The following is a 15,825-nucleotide window of genomic DNA, read 5'->3' on the forward strand; positions in this document are numbered from 1 at the left end:
ATGCAACGATGATTCTTTTCTACAAATCATAAAGACATTGGTACTCTATATTTTATTTTTGGAGCATGATCTGGAATAGTAGGAACCTCATTAAGTTTAATTATTCGTGCTGAACTAGGACAACCAGGAACACTTATTGGTAATGATCAAATTTATAATGTTGTTGTTACCGCTCATGCTTTCGTTATAATCTTTTTTATAGTTATACCAATTATAATTGGAGGATTTGGTAATTGACTAGTCCCCCTTATATTAGGAGCCCCTGACATAGCATTCCCTCGTATAAACAATATAAGATTTTGACTCTTACCCCCATCTCTGACTCTATTATTAATAAGAGGTATAGTAGAAAGAGGTGTCGGCACAGGTTGAACTGTCTATCCCCCACTAGCAGCAGCTATTGCCCATGCAGGGGCTTCAGTCGATCTAGGTATTTTCTCACTTCATCTTGCAGGTGTCTCTTCTATTCTTGGTGCAGTTAATTTTATAACAACTGTAATTAATATACGATCTTTTGGTATAAGAATAGACCAAATACCTTTATTTGTTTGATCTGTATTTATTACTGCAATTCTCTTACTTTTATCCTTACCAGTTCTAGCAGGAGCAATTACTATACTTCTAACCGATCGAAACCTTAATACATCATTTTTTGACCCTGCTGGCGGTGGAGACCCTGTTTTGTACCAGCATTTATTCTGATTCTTTGGTCACCCAGAAGTTTATATTCTTATTTTACCAGCATTTGGTATAATCTCCCACATTGTAAGTCAGGAATCTGGGAAAAAAGAATCATTCGGAACTTTAGGTATAATCTATGCTATAATGGCTATTGGTATTCTAGGGTTTATTGTCTGAGCTCATCATATATTTACAGTCGGAATGGATGTTGACACACGAGCCTATTTTACATCAGCAACAATAATCATTGCTGTTCCAACAGGAATCAAAATTTTTAGATGACTAAGAACTCTTCATGGTACACAAATTAATTATAGGCCTTCAATATTATGAGCTTTAGGATTTATCTTCTTATTTACTGTTGGGGGTCTTACAGGAGTTGTTTTAGCTAATTCATCAATTGACATTATTCTCCACGATACATACTATGTCGTAGCCCATTTCCACTATGTTTTATCTATAGGAGCTGTATTTGGTATTTTTGCTGGTATTGCACACTGATTTCCTCTATTTACCGGTTTATCTCTAAATCCTAAATGAATAAAAATCCACTTTTTTATTATATTCACAGGTGTAAATATCACCTTCTTTCCCCAACATTTTCTAGGACTTAATGGTATACCTCGACGCTATTCTGATTACCCAGATGCCTATACAACATGAAATATTGTTTCTTCTATAGGTTCTATAGTATCTCTTGTTGCTATATTAATCTTTATAATTATTATTTGAGAAGCTCTAATCTCTAATCGACCTATTTTATTTACTCCATTTTTACCCTCCTCAATTGAATGAAATCACTCTTATCCCCCAGCTGATCATTCTTATATAGAAATTCCACTAATTTCTAATTTCTAAAATGACAGATAGATGTATAGGATTTAAGCTCCTACTAGGAAGAAATTTATTCTTCTTTTAGAATTTTTCTAATCTAATAATTTTTATAATGGCAACATGAACTTTTTTAGGTCTTCAAGATGGAGCTTCTCCTTTAATAGAACAATTAATTTTCTTCCATGATCATATCATAGTTGTTCTTATTATAATTATTACCTTCGTTGGTTATATACTTGCATCGGTACTTAGAAATTCACTTATCAATCGATTTATACTCGAACATCAAACTATTGAATTAATTTGAACTGCAGTTCCAGCAATCATTTTAATTTTTATTGCCCTCCCTTCTCTTCGGTTACTTTACTTACTAGATGAAGTCAATAACCCATCTATTACCTTAAAAACCGTAGGCCATCAATGATATTGAAGTTATGAATATTCTGATTTCCTTAATGTTGAATTTGACTCTTATATAACTCCCACTAACGAGCTAGACTTATCAGGCTTCCGGCTTCTAGATGTTGATAATCGAACTGTTCTCCCTATAAACACACAAATTCGTATTGTAATTACAGCAGCAGATGTAATTCACTCCTGAACAGTTCCAGCCTTAGGGGTTAAAGCAGATGCTATCCCAGGCCGACTTAATCAAACCAGATTTTTAATATCACGTCCAGGACTTTTTTATGGACAGTGTTCAGAAATTTGTGGGGCAAACCATAGATTTATACCTATTGTAATTGAAAGTGTCAATACAAATTCCTTTTTAAATTGAATTTCTTCGTATTCAGACTCACCCGATGACTGAAAGTAAGTGTAGGTCTTTTAAACCTAATATAGTATAACGCCTACTTCTGGTGGCAAGAAATTAGTTAAATTTATAATATTAATTTGTCATATTAAAGTTATCTTTCTTAAGATATTTCTTGATGCCTCAAATAGCCCCAATACTTTGGTTTTATCTTTATTTTTTTTTCCTATTTACATTTATTATCTTTGTTTCTTTAAACTATTTTTTTAAACCTTTCGAAAAAATTAATTTTAAAATTTCTTTTTCCCATATTACTCCTCAATTTTTTTGAAAATTATAGCTAATTTATTTTCAATTTTTGAACCATCTTCAAGAATTTTTAATTTTTCATTAAACTGAATTTCAACTCTTTTAGGACTCATATTCATTCCTTACTTATATTGAGCTTCCCCCTCACGATGGTCTCTATGCTGAAGAGAAATTATTTTTACTTTACATAAAGAATTTAAAGCTCTTTTAACTCCTTATTCCTTAGGTTCAACTTTATTCTTTGTTGGATTATTTTCTATAATTCTCTACAATAACTTTTTAGGTTTATTACCTTATGTGTTTACTAGATCAAGACATATGGCAATAACTCTAGCTCTTTCATTACCTCTTTGAGTAACTTTAATACTTAGAGGTTGAATTAATCATACTCAACATATATTTGCCCATTTAGTCCCCCAAGGTACACCTTCTATTCTTATACCATTTATAGTTTTAATTGAAACTATTAGAAATATTATCCGGCCTGGGACTTTAGCTGTACGATTAGCAGCTAATATAATTGCAGGTCATCTTCTTCTTACTTTATTAGGAAATACTGGTCCCTCTATAAGATCTTCAATTATTCTTTCAATATTAATCTTTTCTCAAATCTTACTTTTGACTTTAGAATCTGCTGTCGCAATCATTCAATCTTATGTTTTTGCTGTTTTAAGAACTCTTTATACTGGAGAAATTAACTAATGACATCATCTCATGGTTTTCATCCCTATCACTTAGTAGATATAAGGCCTTGACCTTTAACTGGCTCAATTAGAGCTATGATATTAACTACAGGTTTAATTAAATGATTCCACCAATATAATATAAATCTCCTATTATTAAGATTTATTGCTATTCTTTTAACAATATACCAATGATGACGAGATGTAACTCGGGAAGGAACTTTTCAAGGGCTTCATACTTCTGTAGTAGTCAAAGGATTACGATGAGGTATAATTCTATTTATTGCCTCTGAAGTTCTTTTTTTCTTTTCATTCTTTTGAGCTTTCTTTCATAGAAGATTAGCCCCAACTGTTGAAATTGGGATAAACTGGCCTCCCTTTGGTATCCAACCATTTAATCCATTTCAAATTCCCCTTCTTAATACAACTATTCTCCTATCTTCTGGAGCAACTGTAACCTGAGCCCATCATGCTATTATAGAATCTAATCATAGTCAAGCTATCCAAAGTTTAGGTTTAACAATTATTTTAGGAATTTATTTTTCTCTCCTCCAAGCCTTTGAATACTTTGAAGCTCCATTTACTATTGCAGACTCAGTTTTTGGTTCTACTTTTTTTGTGGCTACAGGTTTTCATGGTCTTCATGTTATCATTGGTTCATCATTTTTACTTATTTGCTTTTTTCGTCTTTATTTTTGTCATTTTTCATCTAACCATCATGTTGGATTTGAGGCAGCTGCATGGTATTGACATTTTGTAGATGTAGTTTGATTGTTCCTTTATATCTTTATCTACTGATGAGGAGGATAATTTTTTTAATATATAAAGTATATCTGACTTCCAATCAGAAAGTCTAGAACTTTTCTAGAAAAAATAATTATTACAATATTTTTTATTTCCACCTTAACTTTATTAATTTGTTACATTGTTATAACTTTAGCATCGTTAATTTCAAAAAAAACTATTTTTGATCGAGAAAAAAATTCTCCTTACGAATGTGGATTTGACCCTAAGGGGTCAGCCCGATTTCCCTTCTCGCTTCGATTTTTTCTTATTGCAGTTATTTTTCTTATTTTTGATGTAGAAATTACACTTCTTCTCCCTCTAGCCTCAATTTTTAATATTACTAAAGTTTTTTCTTGGTTATTCACTAGAACTTTATTTTTAATTATCCTTCTTTTAGGTTTATATTATGAATGATTTCAAGGAGCTTTAGAATGATCTAAGTAATATATTCAAGACCATAGTCTAATTTTATGACATATGAGTTGCATTCATAAAGTGTTTCTAAAAACTGGTTTTATAAATATTCCTATTAGAAAGCGAAATTATCGCATTTAGTTTCGACCTAAACTTTGGCCTTTAAGCCTCTAATAATTGATTGAAACCAAAATCGAGGTGTATCACTGTTAATGATAAAATTGAAGTTTAACTCTTCCAATCAAGAAGGAACATTATGTCAAAAAAAGAAGCTTCTAACTTTTTTTTAAGCGGTTAAATTCCGTTTATGTTCTTATTTTTATAGTGTAAACTAACACATTACATTTTCATTGTAAAACTGAAAAATTTTTTTCTAAAAATTTTTTTCTAAAAATTTTTTTATTCTTTTTTATATATATTAAATTCAAAGTAAATATTACATCTTAAGCGCCACAAGCTAACATTTTTTTTAAACTATTTGAATTATTTATAAGATTTTTCATCTACTTTTGCAGCTTCAATGCAATATTCTTTTTTAAATTATATAAATTTATATACTTAAAATTATAAAAATAATAATTATAACTATAGATATTTTTATAAAAACTTTAATTCTATTTAATTGTAAAGAATTTAAAATAAAAAACATCTGAGAGAATAAATAATATAAACCTTGACCCCCATAAAATTCAAATCAACCTTTATCTGCTACTTTTTCTATTTGAAATCCTATGTTTAAACTTTTTTCACTTAATTTTAAAGTTCTTAATAAAGGCATAAATCATATTGAACCTATTATTACAACTGATTTATAATTATAAATTCTCTTTAACAAATAATTTACTCTTATAAAATTCAAAATATAGCCTATTAATCCTCCAAGAATTCTTACTATTAACACTATTATTTTTATTACTCCCCTCAAGCAAATTATATAACACTCTGGGAATAATATTCATCTTAATACCGACCCGCCTAAAATTGCTCCTAAACCTAAAATTCTTATTGAATTAGTTATTAAAAAATCTTCATCTGAAAGATTTCTTAAACTTCCTAAGTTATATTCTCCCGTAAGAGAAAAAAAAATCAAACGAAAGGTGTATATCACTGTTAATCCTGTTGCTATCACATAAAGTAATCGTGCAATAAAATTAATTCACCTTATAAAAGCCACTTCTAAAATTATATCCTTTGAATAAAATCCTGCTATAAAAGGAAATCCACATAGAGCCAAATTAGCAATAGTCATGTATGATACTGTTAATGGTATAAATTTAACTAAATTTCCTATAAATCGAATATCTTGATAACCTCCGACTCTATGAATAATAATTCCAGCACACATAAAAAGCAAAGCTTTGAATAGTGCATGGCTTAACAAATGAAAAAAAGCTAAATCACTGAAACCCAAAGATAGAATCCTTAATATAACGCCTAATTGACTCAAAGTTGATAGAGCAATAATTTTCTTAAGATCATATTCAAAATTTGCTCCTAACCCCGCTATAAATATTGTTAAACATGAAATAACTAATAAAAATCTTTGAATTATTGATCCTTCTAAAGCTGCTCTAAATCGGATTATTAAATATACTCCTGCAGTAACTAAAGTTGAAGAATGAACTAAAGCTGAGACTGGAGTTGGTGCTGCTATTGCAGCTGGTAACCATGCAGAGAAAGGAATTTGAGCTCTTTTAGTTATAGCTGAAATTATCAAGAAAATCTTTAATAGTATTCATCTTTCATCTATATAATATCTATAAAATAAAAAATTTCACCTTCCTAATCTCCTTATTAACCCGATCCCTAATAAAATTGCCACATCTCCTACTCGATTTGAAAGAATAGTTAATATACCTGCATTTGCAGATTTTTCATTTTGATAATAAATAACTAAAGCGTAAGATACTAACCCTAAACCATCTCAACCTAAAAGAATTCTAATTAAATTAGGGCTTAAAACTATAAAACTTATAGACAAAACAAAAGCTAAAACAAGATATATGAATCGATTAAAAGTTTTATCCCCGGCTATATATCTCCCTCTATAACTAAGAACTCTCCCAGAAATAACAAAAACAAATCTTATAAACAATAAAGAGATTCAATCTAATACTAAAGTAAATACAATTCTTCTTCCCATTAATCTAAAGAGTTCTCATTCTACTACATCTATCACCCCTCTCTTAATTTTTAATAAAGCTAAACTCCCAGTAATTAATGAGCCTAAAAATAAACCTAATATCCTAATTTCATTTATAGAAATTTTCCAAATCATTCTTTTTAAATTTAAAAGATTATTAAATTATTAATAAAGTTCTATTTATAATCATTGCATTTAGAGGTAACCAATGTAAAAATAATCTTAAATATTCACTAACTTTTCCTGAACAACAGGAATATAAAGAATTATAAAAAATCCCATGTTGTCTTAACCTATATATATATAAAGTGTAAGCCGCTCTAAAAAAAGACAATAAACTAATACCCAAAATAGAAATTTTTCTTCATCTTAAAACTGTTAAAATTAATATAATTTCCCCTATTAAGTTTAGGGAAGGAGGTCTTGCTATATTTCTTACTCTTAATAAAAATCACCATAAACCTATTCTTGGTATAAATGCTAATAATCCCTTATTTACTATTAACCTTCGTCTTCCTGTTCGTTCATAAACTATATTAGCTAAGCAAAATAAGCCAGAAGAACATAAACCATGACCAACTATCAAAATAACACTCCCAGCTAATCCCCATAAACTAAAAATTATAATACCACATAAAACTAATCTTATATGAACAACAGAAGAATAGGCAATTAAAGATTTCATATCAACTTGCCGTATACATATTAACCTAATATAAACTCCACCTACAATACCTAAACTTACTCAAAATCAACAAAATCTTTTATTTATTTCCTGAAATATAATAAGAACCCGAATCAAACCATATCCTCCTAATTTTAATAAAACCCCAGCCAAAATTATTGACCCGGCAATAGGTGCCTCAACATGGGCTTTTGGTAATCATAAATGAAATATAAACATAGGTAATTTAACTAAAAATGCTAATACAGTTCTTATATACCAAAACTTATACAAATAATTTTCCCCCTCTAAAGGAACTCCTAACCTAATTACCAAACTCCCAGTTAAAAAATAATAAATTAATAAAGAAACCAATAACGGTAACGAAAAAGCTAAAGTATAAAAAAGTATATAAATCCCTGCTTGAATACGCTCTGGTTGATATCCTCATCCTAAAATTAAAATTAAAGTAGGAATTAAAGAAGCCTCAAATCTAATATAAAACATTAAATAATCTATAGAAGAAAAAGTTAATATTAAAAATAATAATAAAAAAATATTTGTAGAAATAAAACTTCTTCTAAAATTATTTAAATTTTTAATTTTCTGTCTAGAAATTAAAATTAATGAAACAATTCAAACCCTTAATAGAATTATAATATATCTAATATAATCTATACCTAATCTAAACCCCCTATTAAATAAAAAAAAATTATGATAGCAATTTACTCTAATTAAGAACCTTAAAAAAAACAAACCTACTTGAGATACCTTTCATTCTTTATTAAACTTTATCAATAAAATCAAAGGTAAAATAAATTTTAACATTCTAATAAATTAAATCTACTAAATACATCATTTCCATGGCTCCGGACCACTAAAATCAACATAGTTAATCCTAAAGACCCTTCACACGCAGCTAACGTTAAAAAAAATAGAGAAAAATAAATTTCCCTCCCTACTAGAGTCAATTGAATTCTTATTAATCAGAAAACCCCAAGTATTATAAACTCTAATCTTAATAAAGAATTTAGTATATGCTTATTATATGTAATAAATCCCCATATCCCACAAAAAATTATTACTATAGGAATAAAAACTATTATACTTCTAAAACTTACCATTAGTTTTAATAGTTTAATTTAAAACCTTGGTCTTGTAAACCAATAATGAAATAAATTTTTCTTAAAACTTCAGAGAAAAAGAAATTAATCTTTATCTTTAATTCCCAAAACTAAAATTTTTATTTAAACTATTCTCTGATATGAACTTACTTTTTATCCCGTTAATTTTAATTCTATCATTATTATTTACACGACTTTACCATCCTCTCTCAATGGGATTGACCTTATTAATTCAAACTGTCCTAATTTCGCTTTCAGCCGGATTAATAACATACACTTACTGATTCTCTTATATTTTATTCATAATTTTTTTAGGAGGTATATTAGTATTATTTATTTATGTTACTTCCTTAGCCTCAAATGAATCTTTTTCATTCTCTTATTCTTCTCTCTTTTTTTCGACTCTTTTAATCTTTATTCTCACCCCACTCTCTATTCTATGAGATCCTTTAATAAGTGAAACAATAACTAATTTACCCCTTTCATCATTAGTATCTAATTCATCAAATGTGTTTATTATTAGATGAATTTATAGTACTAACTTAATAAATTTTACTTTATTTATTATCCTTTATTTACTTCTAACTTTAATTGTTGTAGTAAAAATCTCTAATTTATTTAAAGGGCCTTTGCGACTATCTCCTTAATGACAATACCTCTTCGAAAAGTTCATCCTTTATTCAAAATCGTAAATAATTCTTTAATTGATATACCTCTTCCTTCAAATATTTCTACTTTCTGAAATTTTGGATCTCTTCTAGGTTTATGTTTAATTATTCAAATCGCCACAGGTCTGTTTTTAGCAATGCACTATACTGCCCATATTGACTTAGCATTCTCTAGAGTAGCACATATCTGTCGAGACGTAAATTATGGGTGACTCCTTCGTACAATACATGCTAATGGGGCCTCTTTTTTTTTTATTTGTCTTTATATTCATATTGGCCGAGGTATTTATTATGGATCTTATATAACTTTCCATGCTTGAATAGTAGGAGTAGTAATTTTATTTATAGTCATAGCAACAGCTTTTCTAGGCTATGTTCTCCCATGGGGACAAATATCATTCTGAGGTGCTACTGTGATTACTAACCTCTTTTCAGCTATCCCGTATATTGGAACAGATCTTGTCCAATGAATCTGAGGAGGCTTTTCAGTTGATAACGCCACATTAACTCGCTTTTTCACTTTTCATTTTGTCCTTCCCTTTATCATTGCAGCAATAACTATTATCCATATTTTTTTCCTACATCAATCCGGTGCTAATAACCCTCTAGGTGTTTCAAGACAATTAGATAAAGTTCCTTTTCATCCTTATTTCACATTTAAAGATATTGTAGGATTTATTGTTATATTTACACTTCTATTAATTTTATCTCTTCTTAATCCATACCTATTAGGTGACCCTGATAATTTTATTAGAGCCAATCCACTAGTTACTCCTGCCCATATTCAACCAGAATGATATTTTTTATTTGCTTATGCAATCCTACGATCAATCCCAAATAAGCTTGGAGGAGTAATCGCCCTAGTTGCTTCGGTAGCAATTATTATAATTCTACCTTTTACCCATACTTCAAATTTCCGAAGTCTAACATTTTATCCTTTAAATCAAATTATATTTTGAGTTTTAGTTTCAGTACTAATTCTTCTTACTTGAATTGGAGCTCGACCTGTAGAAGAACCTTATGTTATTACAGGTCAAATTTTAACTATTACTTATTTTTCTCTATTTATTATTAATCCATTATTACTTATAAGCTGAGATAAAATATTAAAATGACCATTTAGTTTATAAAAAATAGATATTTTGAAAATATCAGAAAAGGGAAATTTTACTTAATGATCGGTTTAATATATAACTTTAATTATATTTATAAATTAAGAACAAAACATAAAGATTTTACCCCAATAAAAAAAAATAAATAATTAATAGAAACTGGTAAAAAACTCTTTCAAGCTAAATATATTAATTTATCATATCGTAACCGAGGTAAAGTACCTCGAACTCATACAAAAACAAATGCTAAGAATATTGATTTTAGATAAAATACTAAACTACAAGGATTTCTCCCTAAGAACACAACAACAAAAAGAACTCTCATAAAGAGAATTCTAGAATATTCTGCCATAAAAATTAGAGCAAATCCCCCTCTCCTATATTCTGTATTAAATCCTGAAACTAACTCAGACTCACCTTCTGCAAAATCAAAAGGTGTTCGATTAGTTTCCGCTAAACAAGAAGCAAACCAAATTAATCTTAAAGGTAAAGATAAAAATATAAATCAGATATAATTTTGATACTTATTAAATAATTCTAAACTAAATCCTCCTAATAGCACAATAAATGATAGCAAAATTAAAGCCAACCTTACCTCATAAGAAATAGTTTGGGCCACTTTTCGTAACCTACCTAATAAAGAATACTTACAATTTGATGCCCAACCTGCTACTATAACACTATAAACCCCTATACCTAAACAACAAAAAAAAAATAGAATTCTCATATTAAATCTTACTAGTCCTACATCATACGGCAAAACTCTTCAAACTAATAATGATAAAAATAACCTAAAAATAGGACAAAAATAATAAATAATAAAATTTGATATAATTGGTATAGTCTGTTCCTTACTAAAAAGTTTCACAGCATCAGAAAATGGTTGGAACAATCCCATATAACCTACTTTATTTGGGCCTTTACGAATTTGAATATATCCTAAAATTTTTCGTTCTAATAAAGTTACAAAAGCTACTCCAACTAAAACACAAATAATTAAAACTAAATAATTTACTACTTCCACTAATAACACAAAACAATTAGATTCAATTACTTTACTATTTATAGAATTTATTCTATTTAGCTAGATCCTAAATCTAGTACATATTATCTGACAAAATAGTTATTTCAATTATCAAAAAAATTTTAACTACTTAATCCTTTCGTACTAAAGTAATTTATTTCTTTTTAGAAGATAGAAACCGACCTGGCTTACACCGGTCTGAACTCAAATCATGTAAAAAATTAAAGGTCGAACAGACCTTCTTTTATAGCTTCTGCACTATAAAGACATTTTAATTCAACATCGAGGTCGCAAACTTCTTCTTTGATAAGAACTCTCAAAAGAAATTACGCTGTTATCCCTAAAGTAACTTGATCTTTTAATCCATAATAAGGATCAATTATAATTCTAATCAAATATAATTGCTTAATTTTAATAGCAGTTATTTAATTTATACCATTGTCGCCCCAACCAAATAAATTTTTTAAGCTTATTTTTATTTTAAAAAATTAATTTAACTTACTTAACTTATAAAGCTTTATAGGGTCTTATCGTCCCTCTAAAAAATCTAAGCCTTTTCACTTAGAAGTTAATTTCAATTCAAATAAAAGAGACAGCTTTTTCTTTGTCCAACCATTCATACAAGTTTTCAATTAAAAAACTAATGATTATGCTACCTTTGCACGGTCAAAATACCGCGGCTATTTAACATTTTTGTCAGTGAGCAGGCTAGACTATACATAACCTCAAATAGACATGTTTTTGATAAACAGGCAAGAAATCTTTTTGCCGAGTTCCTTTTTTATTTCATGATTAATTTATAATTTTAATTTCTAATATTTCACTTTAAAAAAATAATCATTCTACAAATTTTAATTTTACTTATATAATCATTTCTTCTTAAAATTTAATATTAAATTTAATATTTTAGTACTTTATCAAAGATATAATAAATTATTATTTCATTAAATCTAAATTAGAACACTTTAATTTCATAACTACTTTTAAGCTTAGAAAACATTTATCTTAAATTTTTTATTCTATTGTCTGATTTTAATAGTATAAGAAGCTTTTCCCTCCTATCCTTAAATATTGAATTTATTTTATTTCAATAATTAAATTATATTTTATTCCTAAAAAACCAGATACTATAAAGCTCGTTTGACATTTCATCTTTAATATTATATTATAAATTTTTATGTCACAAAAAATTAAGTATAATATTAGCTATCTTTATTTCGGGATAAACATTTTTTATGAATAATTTTAATTATCCCTGATACACAAGGTACAAAAATTTAAATTTACTTTTATACTTTAAAATTTTTTAATTTTACTTCCCATTCAGTACTTTTATTCTATTGCCTATCTAATAAATTTCATTATTAATTACTGACTTATTTTTTTATTAATTTTTTTATATTTAAGTAAATTCTTATCTAAGCAATAATTTAAAATTTCTCAAAGTATATTGAATTGCACAATAAATCTTTTCAACGTAACTGAAATGCTATACTAACTTAGCTCTACTTTGATTTTTTTCCTATCCAGGCTCACTTTCCAGTAAGCCTACTATGTTACGACTTATCTCATTTTGGTAATGAAAGCGACGGGCGATATGTACATGATTTAGAGCTTATATCTAACTAAACATATTAAATTTAATTTACAATCAAATCCTCCTTCTAATTAATTATTTAAATTAATATTCCGTATTAAATAAATTTTTATTGTAACCCATTTTAACTTAAGCATTAGCTGCACCTTGATCTAATATATTTAACACTATTAATAATTATTTTTAGTAATTTATTCTATAAAAATTACCTAATAATGATGGTATACATACTACTCTACAAGCCTAAGTAAGATTTTTCGTGGTGTATCGATTTAAAAACAGGTTCCTCTGACAAGACTAAATCACCGCCAAATTATTCAAATTTCAAGTACATAACTTTAAATACTTAGGTCTTAAAAAATTACTTTTTGGTATAGTAGGGTATCTAATCCTAGTTTAAATCCAATTTTTTATTGCTTCAGCTCTAATTTCTAAACTTTTATTTATATCAATATTACCTTTAAAAAAATAACCTAATTTCACCTTTTTATTTTCCAAGAATTTTTATAATTTATTTCTGCTTAACAATGACCCAATATATCCTTATTTAACCTTAAAGTATAACCGCAACTGCTGGCACAATATTAATTAGGTTTAAACTGACTGCTAAATCTTAATTTTTTAAATTATTTAATATTATATGCTGAGAATTAAGATTAATAAGATATTTTCTTATTATAACCAAATTTCATATATAAATTTTAAATTTATATACAATTACATGCAAAAACTCTCATACAAAATCAGTAATTATTATAAGAACCAAAGAGTTAATCAAACTTTTTTCTAAAAAACTTAAAAACATTAAATACATAATTAAATTTAATTTACTTATTTTTATTTAAGAATACTTTTTAATTTATCTCATTTTAGCTCTATTATTATATTTTTGTGATATACATATATATATATGTATATATACATAGATAAATTTTATAAAAAAAACTGTAAATAAAAAAAAAAACATATATAAAAATAAATGTGTATATTTTAAATAAATCATTATATAAATAATAATATAAAACACATATACATATATGAAAATACATGTGTATATCGGCAAAAATTCATTTATATAACAAGAAATATAAATCACACAAAAGAAAGAAATAAAATGAGTATATTTTTAAAATAAAAATTATACATTTAAAATTTTATAAATCATACAATTATATAAAAAGAAGTTATATAAAAAAAAATTGTTCTATAAATTTATAATTTAATCAAAAGAGAAATAATTCTAACGGTCTTTGATTTCCACATTCCCTCTCACGGGGATGAAATCAAAGGACCGTTAGAATTATTTCTAATATAAGAAAATCAAATGATATTATATAATATATTCATATATATATATAAGTTATTTTAATAAAAACAATTATTAATTAAATGTAAATAAATGTAATATATAACTTCATGAAGTATATATAATTTAACTCTTTATAAATATATATATATAAATGTATATATATATAATTTTATTTATCTCTTTAGTTCTGTTTGAATTAAATTGATATTTATATTAATTTAAACTCTCTTCTGTGATTTTTTTAATTTCTTTATTTTATTTTTAGTAATTATTTTAAAATATTTTTCTTTATTTTAATTTATTTTCTTTTAATATAGTGCCTGATTTAAAAGGGTAGCTTTGATAGAGCTAATAATGTATTTTTTTACCTATATTATTTATAGAGGATTTACACCGCTTCCTTAAAGATCAAAACTTCATGTGCCCTATACACCAACAAATAATATTTTAAAGATAAGCTAACTAAGCTAATGGGCTCATACCCCGTAAATGAAAGTCCAATCTTTCTCTTTTTAATGACCTTTCCAATTTCTTATTTTTTATTCTTTTGTACCTTATTAACTGGTACCTCTTTATCAATTTGTTCCTCCTCCTGATTTGGGGCTTGAATTGGGCTTGAATTGAATCTGCTCTCATTTATCCCCCTAATTGCAATCAAATTATGTCCTTATTCAACAGAAGCTGCAATTAAATACTTTTTAATTCAAGCTATAGCATCAACAATCTTAATTATATCTAGATCTATACACATATTTTCAAATGATTTTTCCTATATCCTAATTACTTTATCTTTACTTTTAAAATTAGGTGCGGCTCCACTACATTTCTGATTTCCCCAAGTTATCGAAGGTCTGACTTGACCTCAAGCTTTTATTCTTTTAACAATTCAAAAACTAGCTCCAATATTTTTAATCTCTTATTTAACATATTCCTCTAATCTTATCTTCATAATTACCCTGGCAGCTATTCTTTCTTCTCTTATTGGAGCCTTAGGTGGATTAAATATTATGAAACTACGTAAACTTATAGCTTTCTCTTCTATTAATCACATATCTTGGATACTTATTGCTATAACTATTAATGACATAATATGACTGACATATTTTTTATTTTATTCTTTCATTTCAGGATCTGTTATTATTCTTCTTCATTCAACTCAAACCTATTCGATTTCTAATCTAATAAATCAAAATAAAAACAGTTCTATTCTTAACCTTCTTCTTCCTTTAAATCTTCTATCACTTGGCGGCCTACCTCCTTTTATAGGATTTTCACCTAAATGGATTATAATTCAACTTCTTTCTTCTAAAATAATAATTTTTTCTCTCTTGGTGATCCTATTTTCTAGTTTAATTACTCTTTACTTCTATCTACGTATTTTTATCCCAATAATTTTATTATCTTTTCCTTCATTTTCCTCCCTTTTAAAAATTAAATCCTTATGAGCTTTCTCTCCATTTTTAGCTATTTTTACATTTATTAATATATTTGGATTATGTTTACCAATCCCATTTTCAATTTAGGATTTTAAGTTATATAAACTAAAAGCCTTCAAAGCTTAAAAAAAAAGAATCTTCTTTTAAATCCTAAGTTCTAGTGTCTAACCACATCTTTAGATTTGCAATCTAATATTATTTTCCATTTTACTATAGAACCTAATAAGAAAGTTTAAACTTGTTTTTAGATTTACAATCTAACGCTTATATAACTCAGCCATCTTATC

The 15,825-nt window shown here is 27.0% G+C and overlaps 13 protein-coding genes across 13 annotated transcripts, besides 25 other annotated features; 9 read left to right on the forward strand and 4 right to left on the reverse strand. All coding sequences in view use genetic code 5, as the record gives it.

Annotated features, from left to right (window-relative positions):
- Positions 1–1,534, forward strand: COX1 (cytochrome c oxidase subunit I). Its single transcript has one exon. A coding segment is annotated over exon 1 (1,534 nt).
- Positions 1,535–1,602, forward strand: a tRNA (tRNA-Leu).
- Positions 1,603–1,627: 25 nt separating this feature from the next.
- COX2 (cytochrome c oxidase subunit II) lies at positions 1,628–2,312 on the forward strand. The gene has a single exon. A coding segment is annotated over exon 1 (685 nt).
- Positions 2,313–2,379, forward strand: a tRNA (tRNA-Lys).
- A 1-nt stretch (position 2,380) lies between these two features.
- Positions 2,381–2,447, forward strand: a tRNA (tRNA-Asp).
- Positions 2,448–2,609, forward strand: ATP8 (ATP synthase F0 subunit 8). The gene has a single exon. It carries the CDS (start codon positions 2,448–2,450, stop codon positions 2,607–2,609), a length of 162 nt encoding a protein of 53 aa, YP_002808565.1.
- On the forward strand, positions 2,603–3,280 carry ATP6 (ATP synthase F0 subunit 6). Its single transcript has one exon. It carries the CDS (start codon positions 2,603–2,605, stop codon positions 3,278–3,280), a length of 678 nt encoding a protein of 225 aa, YP_002808566.1.
- COX3 (cytochrome c oxidase subunit III) lies at positions 3,280–4,070 on the forward strand. The gene has a single exon. A coding segment is annotated over exon 1 (791 nt).
- Positions 4,071–4,137, forward strand: a tRNA (tRNA-Gly).
- ND3 (NADH dehydrogenase subunit 3) lies at positions 4,138–4,491 on the forward strand. The gene has a single exon. It carries the CDS (start codon positions 4,138–4,140, stop codon positions 4,489–4,491), a length of 354 nt encoding a protein of 117 aa, YP_002808568.1.
- Positions 4,492–4,498: 7 nt separating this feature from the next.
- Positions 4,499–4,564, forward strand: a tRNA (tRNA-Ala).
- A 10-nt stretch (positions 4,565–4,574) lies between these two features.
- Positions 4,575–4,638, forward strand: a tRNA (tRNA-Arg).
- Positions 4,639–4,707, forward strand: a tRNA (tRNA-Asn).
- Positions 4,708–4,709: 2 nt separating this feature from the next.
- Positions 4,710–4,776, forward strand: a tRNA (tRNA-Ser).
- Positions 4,777–4,843, forward strand: a tRNA (tRNA-Glu).
- Positions 4,844–4,882: 39 nt separating this feature from the next.
- Positions 4,883–4,945, reverse strand: a tRNA (tRNA-His).
- Positions 4,946–5,011, reverse strand: a tRNA (tRNA-Phe).
- ND5 (NADH dehydrogenase subunit 5) lies at positions 5,012–6,739 on the reverse strand. Its single transcript has one exon. It carries the CDS (start codon positions 6,737–6,739, stop codon positions 5,012–5,014), a length of 1,728 nt encoding a protein of 575 aa, YP_002808569.1.
- Positions 6,740–6,761: 22 nt separating this feature from the next.
- On the reverse strand, positions 6,762–8,096 carry ND4 (NADH dehydrogenase subunit 4). The gene has a single exon. The coding sequence runs from the start codon at positions 8,094–8,096 to the stop codon at positions 6,762–6,764; it is 1,335 nt and encodes a 444-aa protein (YP_002808570.1).
- ND4L (NADH dehydrogenase subunit 4L) lies at positions 8,090–8,392 on the reverse strand. Its single transcript has one exon. The coding sequence runs from the start codon at positions 8,390–8,392 to the stop codon at positions 8,090–8,092; it is 303 nt and encodes a 100-aa protein (YP_002808571.1).
- A 2-nt stretch (positions 8,393–8,394) lies between these two features.
- Positions 8,395–8,461, forward strand: a tRNA (tRNA-Thr).
- Positions 8,462–8,530, reverse strand: a tRNA (tRNA-Pro).
- Positions 8,531–8,532: 2 nt separating this feature from the next.
- On the forward strand, positions 8,533–9,039 carry ND6 (NADH dehydrogenase subunit 6). Its single transcript has one exon. The coding sequence runs from the start codon at positions 8,533–8,535 to the stop codon at positions 9,037–9,039; it is 507 nt and encodes a 168-aa protein (YP_002808572.1).
- On the forward strand, positions 9,039–10,173 carry CYTB (cytochrome b). The gene has a single exon. A coding segment is annotated over exon 1 (1,135 nt).
- Positions 10,174–10,241, forward strand: a tRNA (tRNA-Ser).
- A 25-nt stretch (positions 10,242–10,266) lies between these two features.
- On the reverse strand, positions 10,267–11,223 carry ND1 (NADH dehydrogenase subunit 1). Its single transcript has one exon. The coding sequence runs from the start codon at positions 11,221–11,223 to the stop codon at positions 10,267–10,269; it is 957 nt and encodes a 318-aa protein (YP_002808574.1).
- Positions 11,224–11,228: 5 nt separating this feature from the next.
- Positions 11,229–11,296, reverse strand: a tRNA (tRNA-Leu).
- Positions 11,297–12,636, reverse strand: an rRNA (l-rRNA).
- Positions 12,637–12,709, reverse strand: a tRNA (tRNA-Val).
- Positions 12,710–13,579, reverse strand: an rRNA (s-rRNA).
- Positions 13,580–14,412: a sequence feature (control region).
- Positions 14,413–14,478, forward strand: a tRNA (tRNA-Ile).
- Positions 14,476–14,544, reverse strand: a tRNA (tRNA-Gln).
- Positions 14,545–14,549: 5 nt separating this feature from the next.
- Positions 14,550–14,619, forward strand: a tRNA (tRNA-Met).
- On the forward strand, positions 14,618–15,623 carry ND2 (NADH dehydrogenase subunit 2). The gene has a single exon. A coding segment is annotated over exon 1 (1,006 nt).
- A 2-nt stretch (positions 15,624–15,625) lies between these two features.
- Positions 15,626–15,691, forward strand: a tRNA (tRNA-Trp).
- Positions 15,691–15,758, reverse strand: a tRNA (tRNA-Cys).
- Positions 15,759–15,825, reverse strand: a tRNA (tRNA-Tyr).

Source organism: Scylla paramamosain, mitochondrion (genome assembly GCF_035594125.1).
Source record: "Scylla paramamosain mitochondrion, complete genome".
NCBI lineage: Eukaryota > Metazoa > Arthropoda > Malacostraca > Decapoda > Portunidae > Scylla > Scylla paramamosain.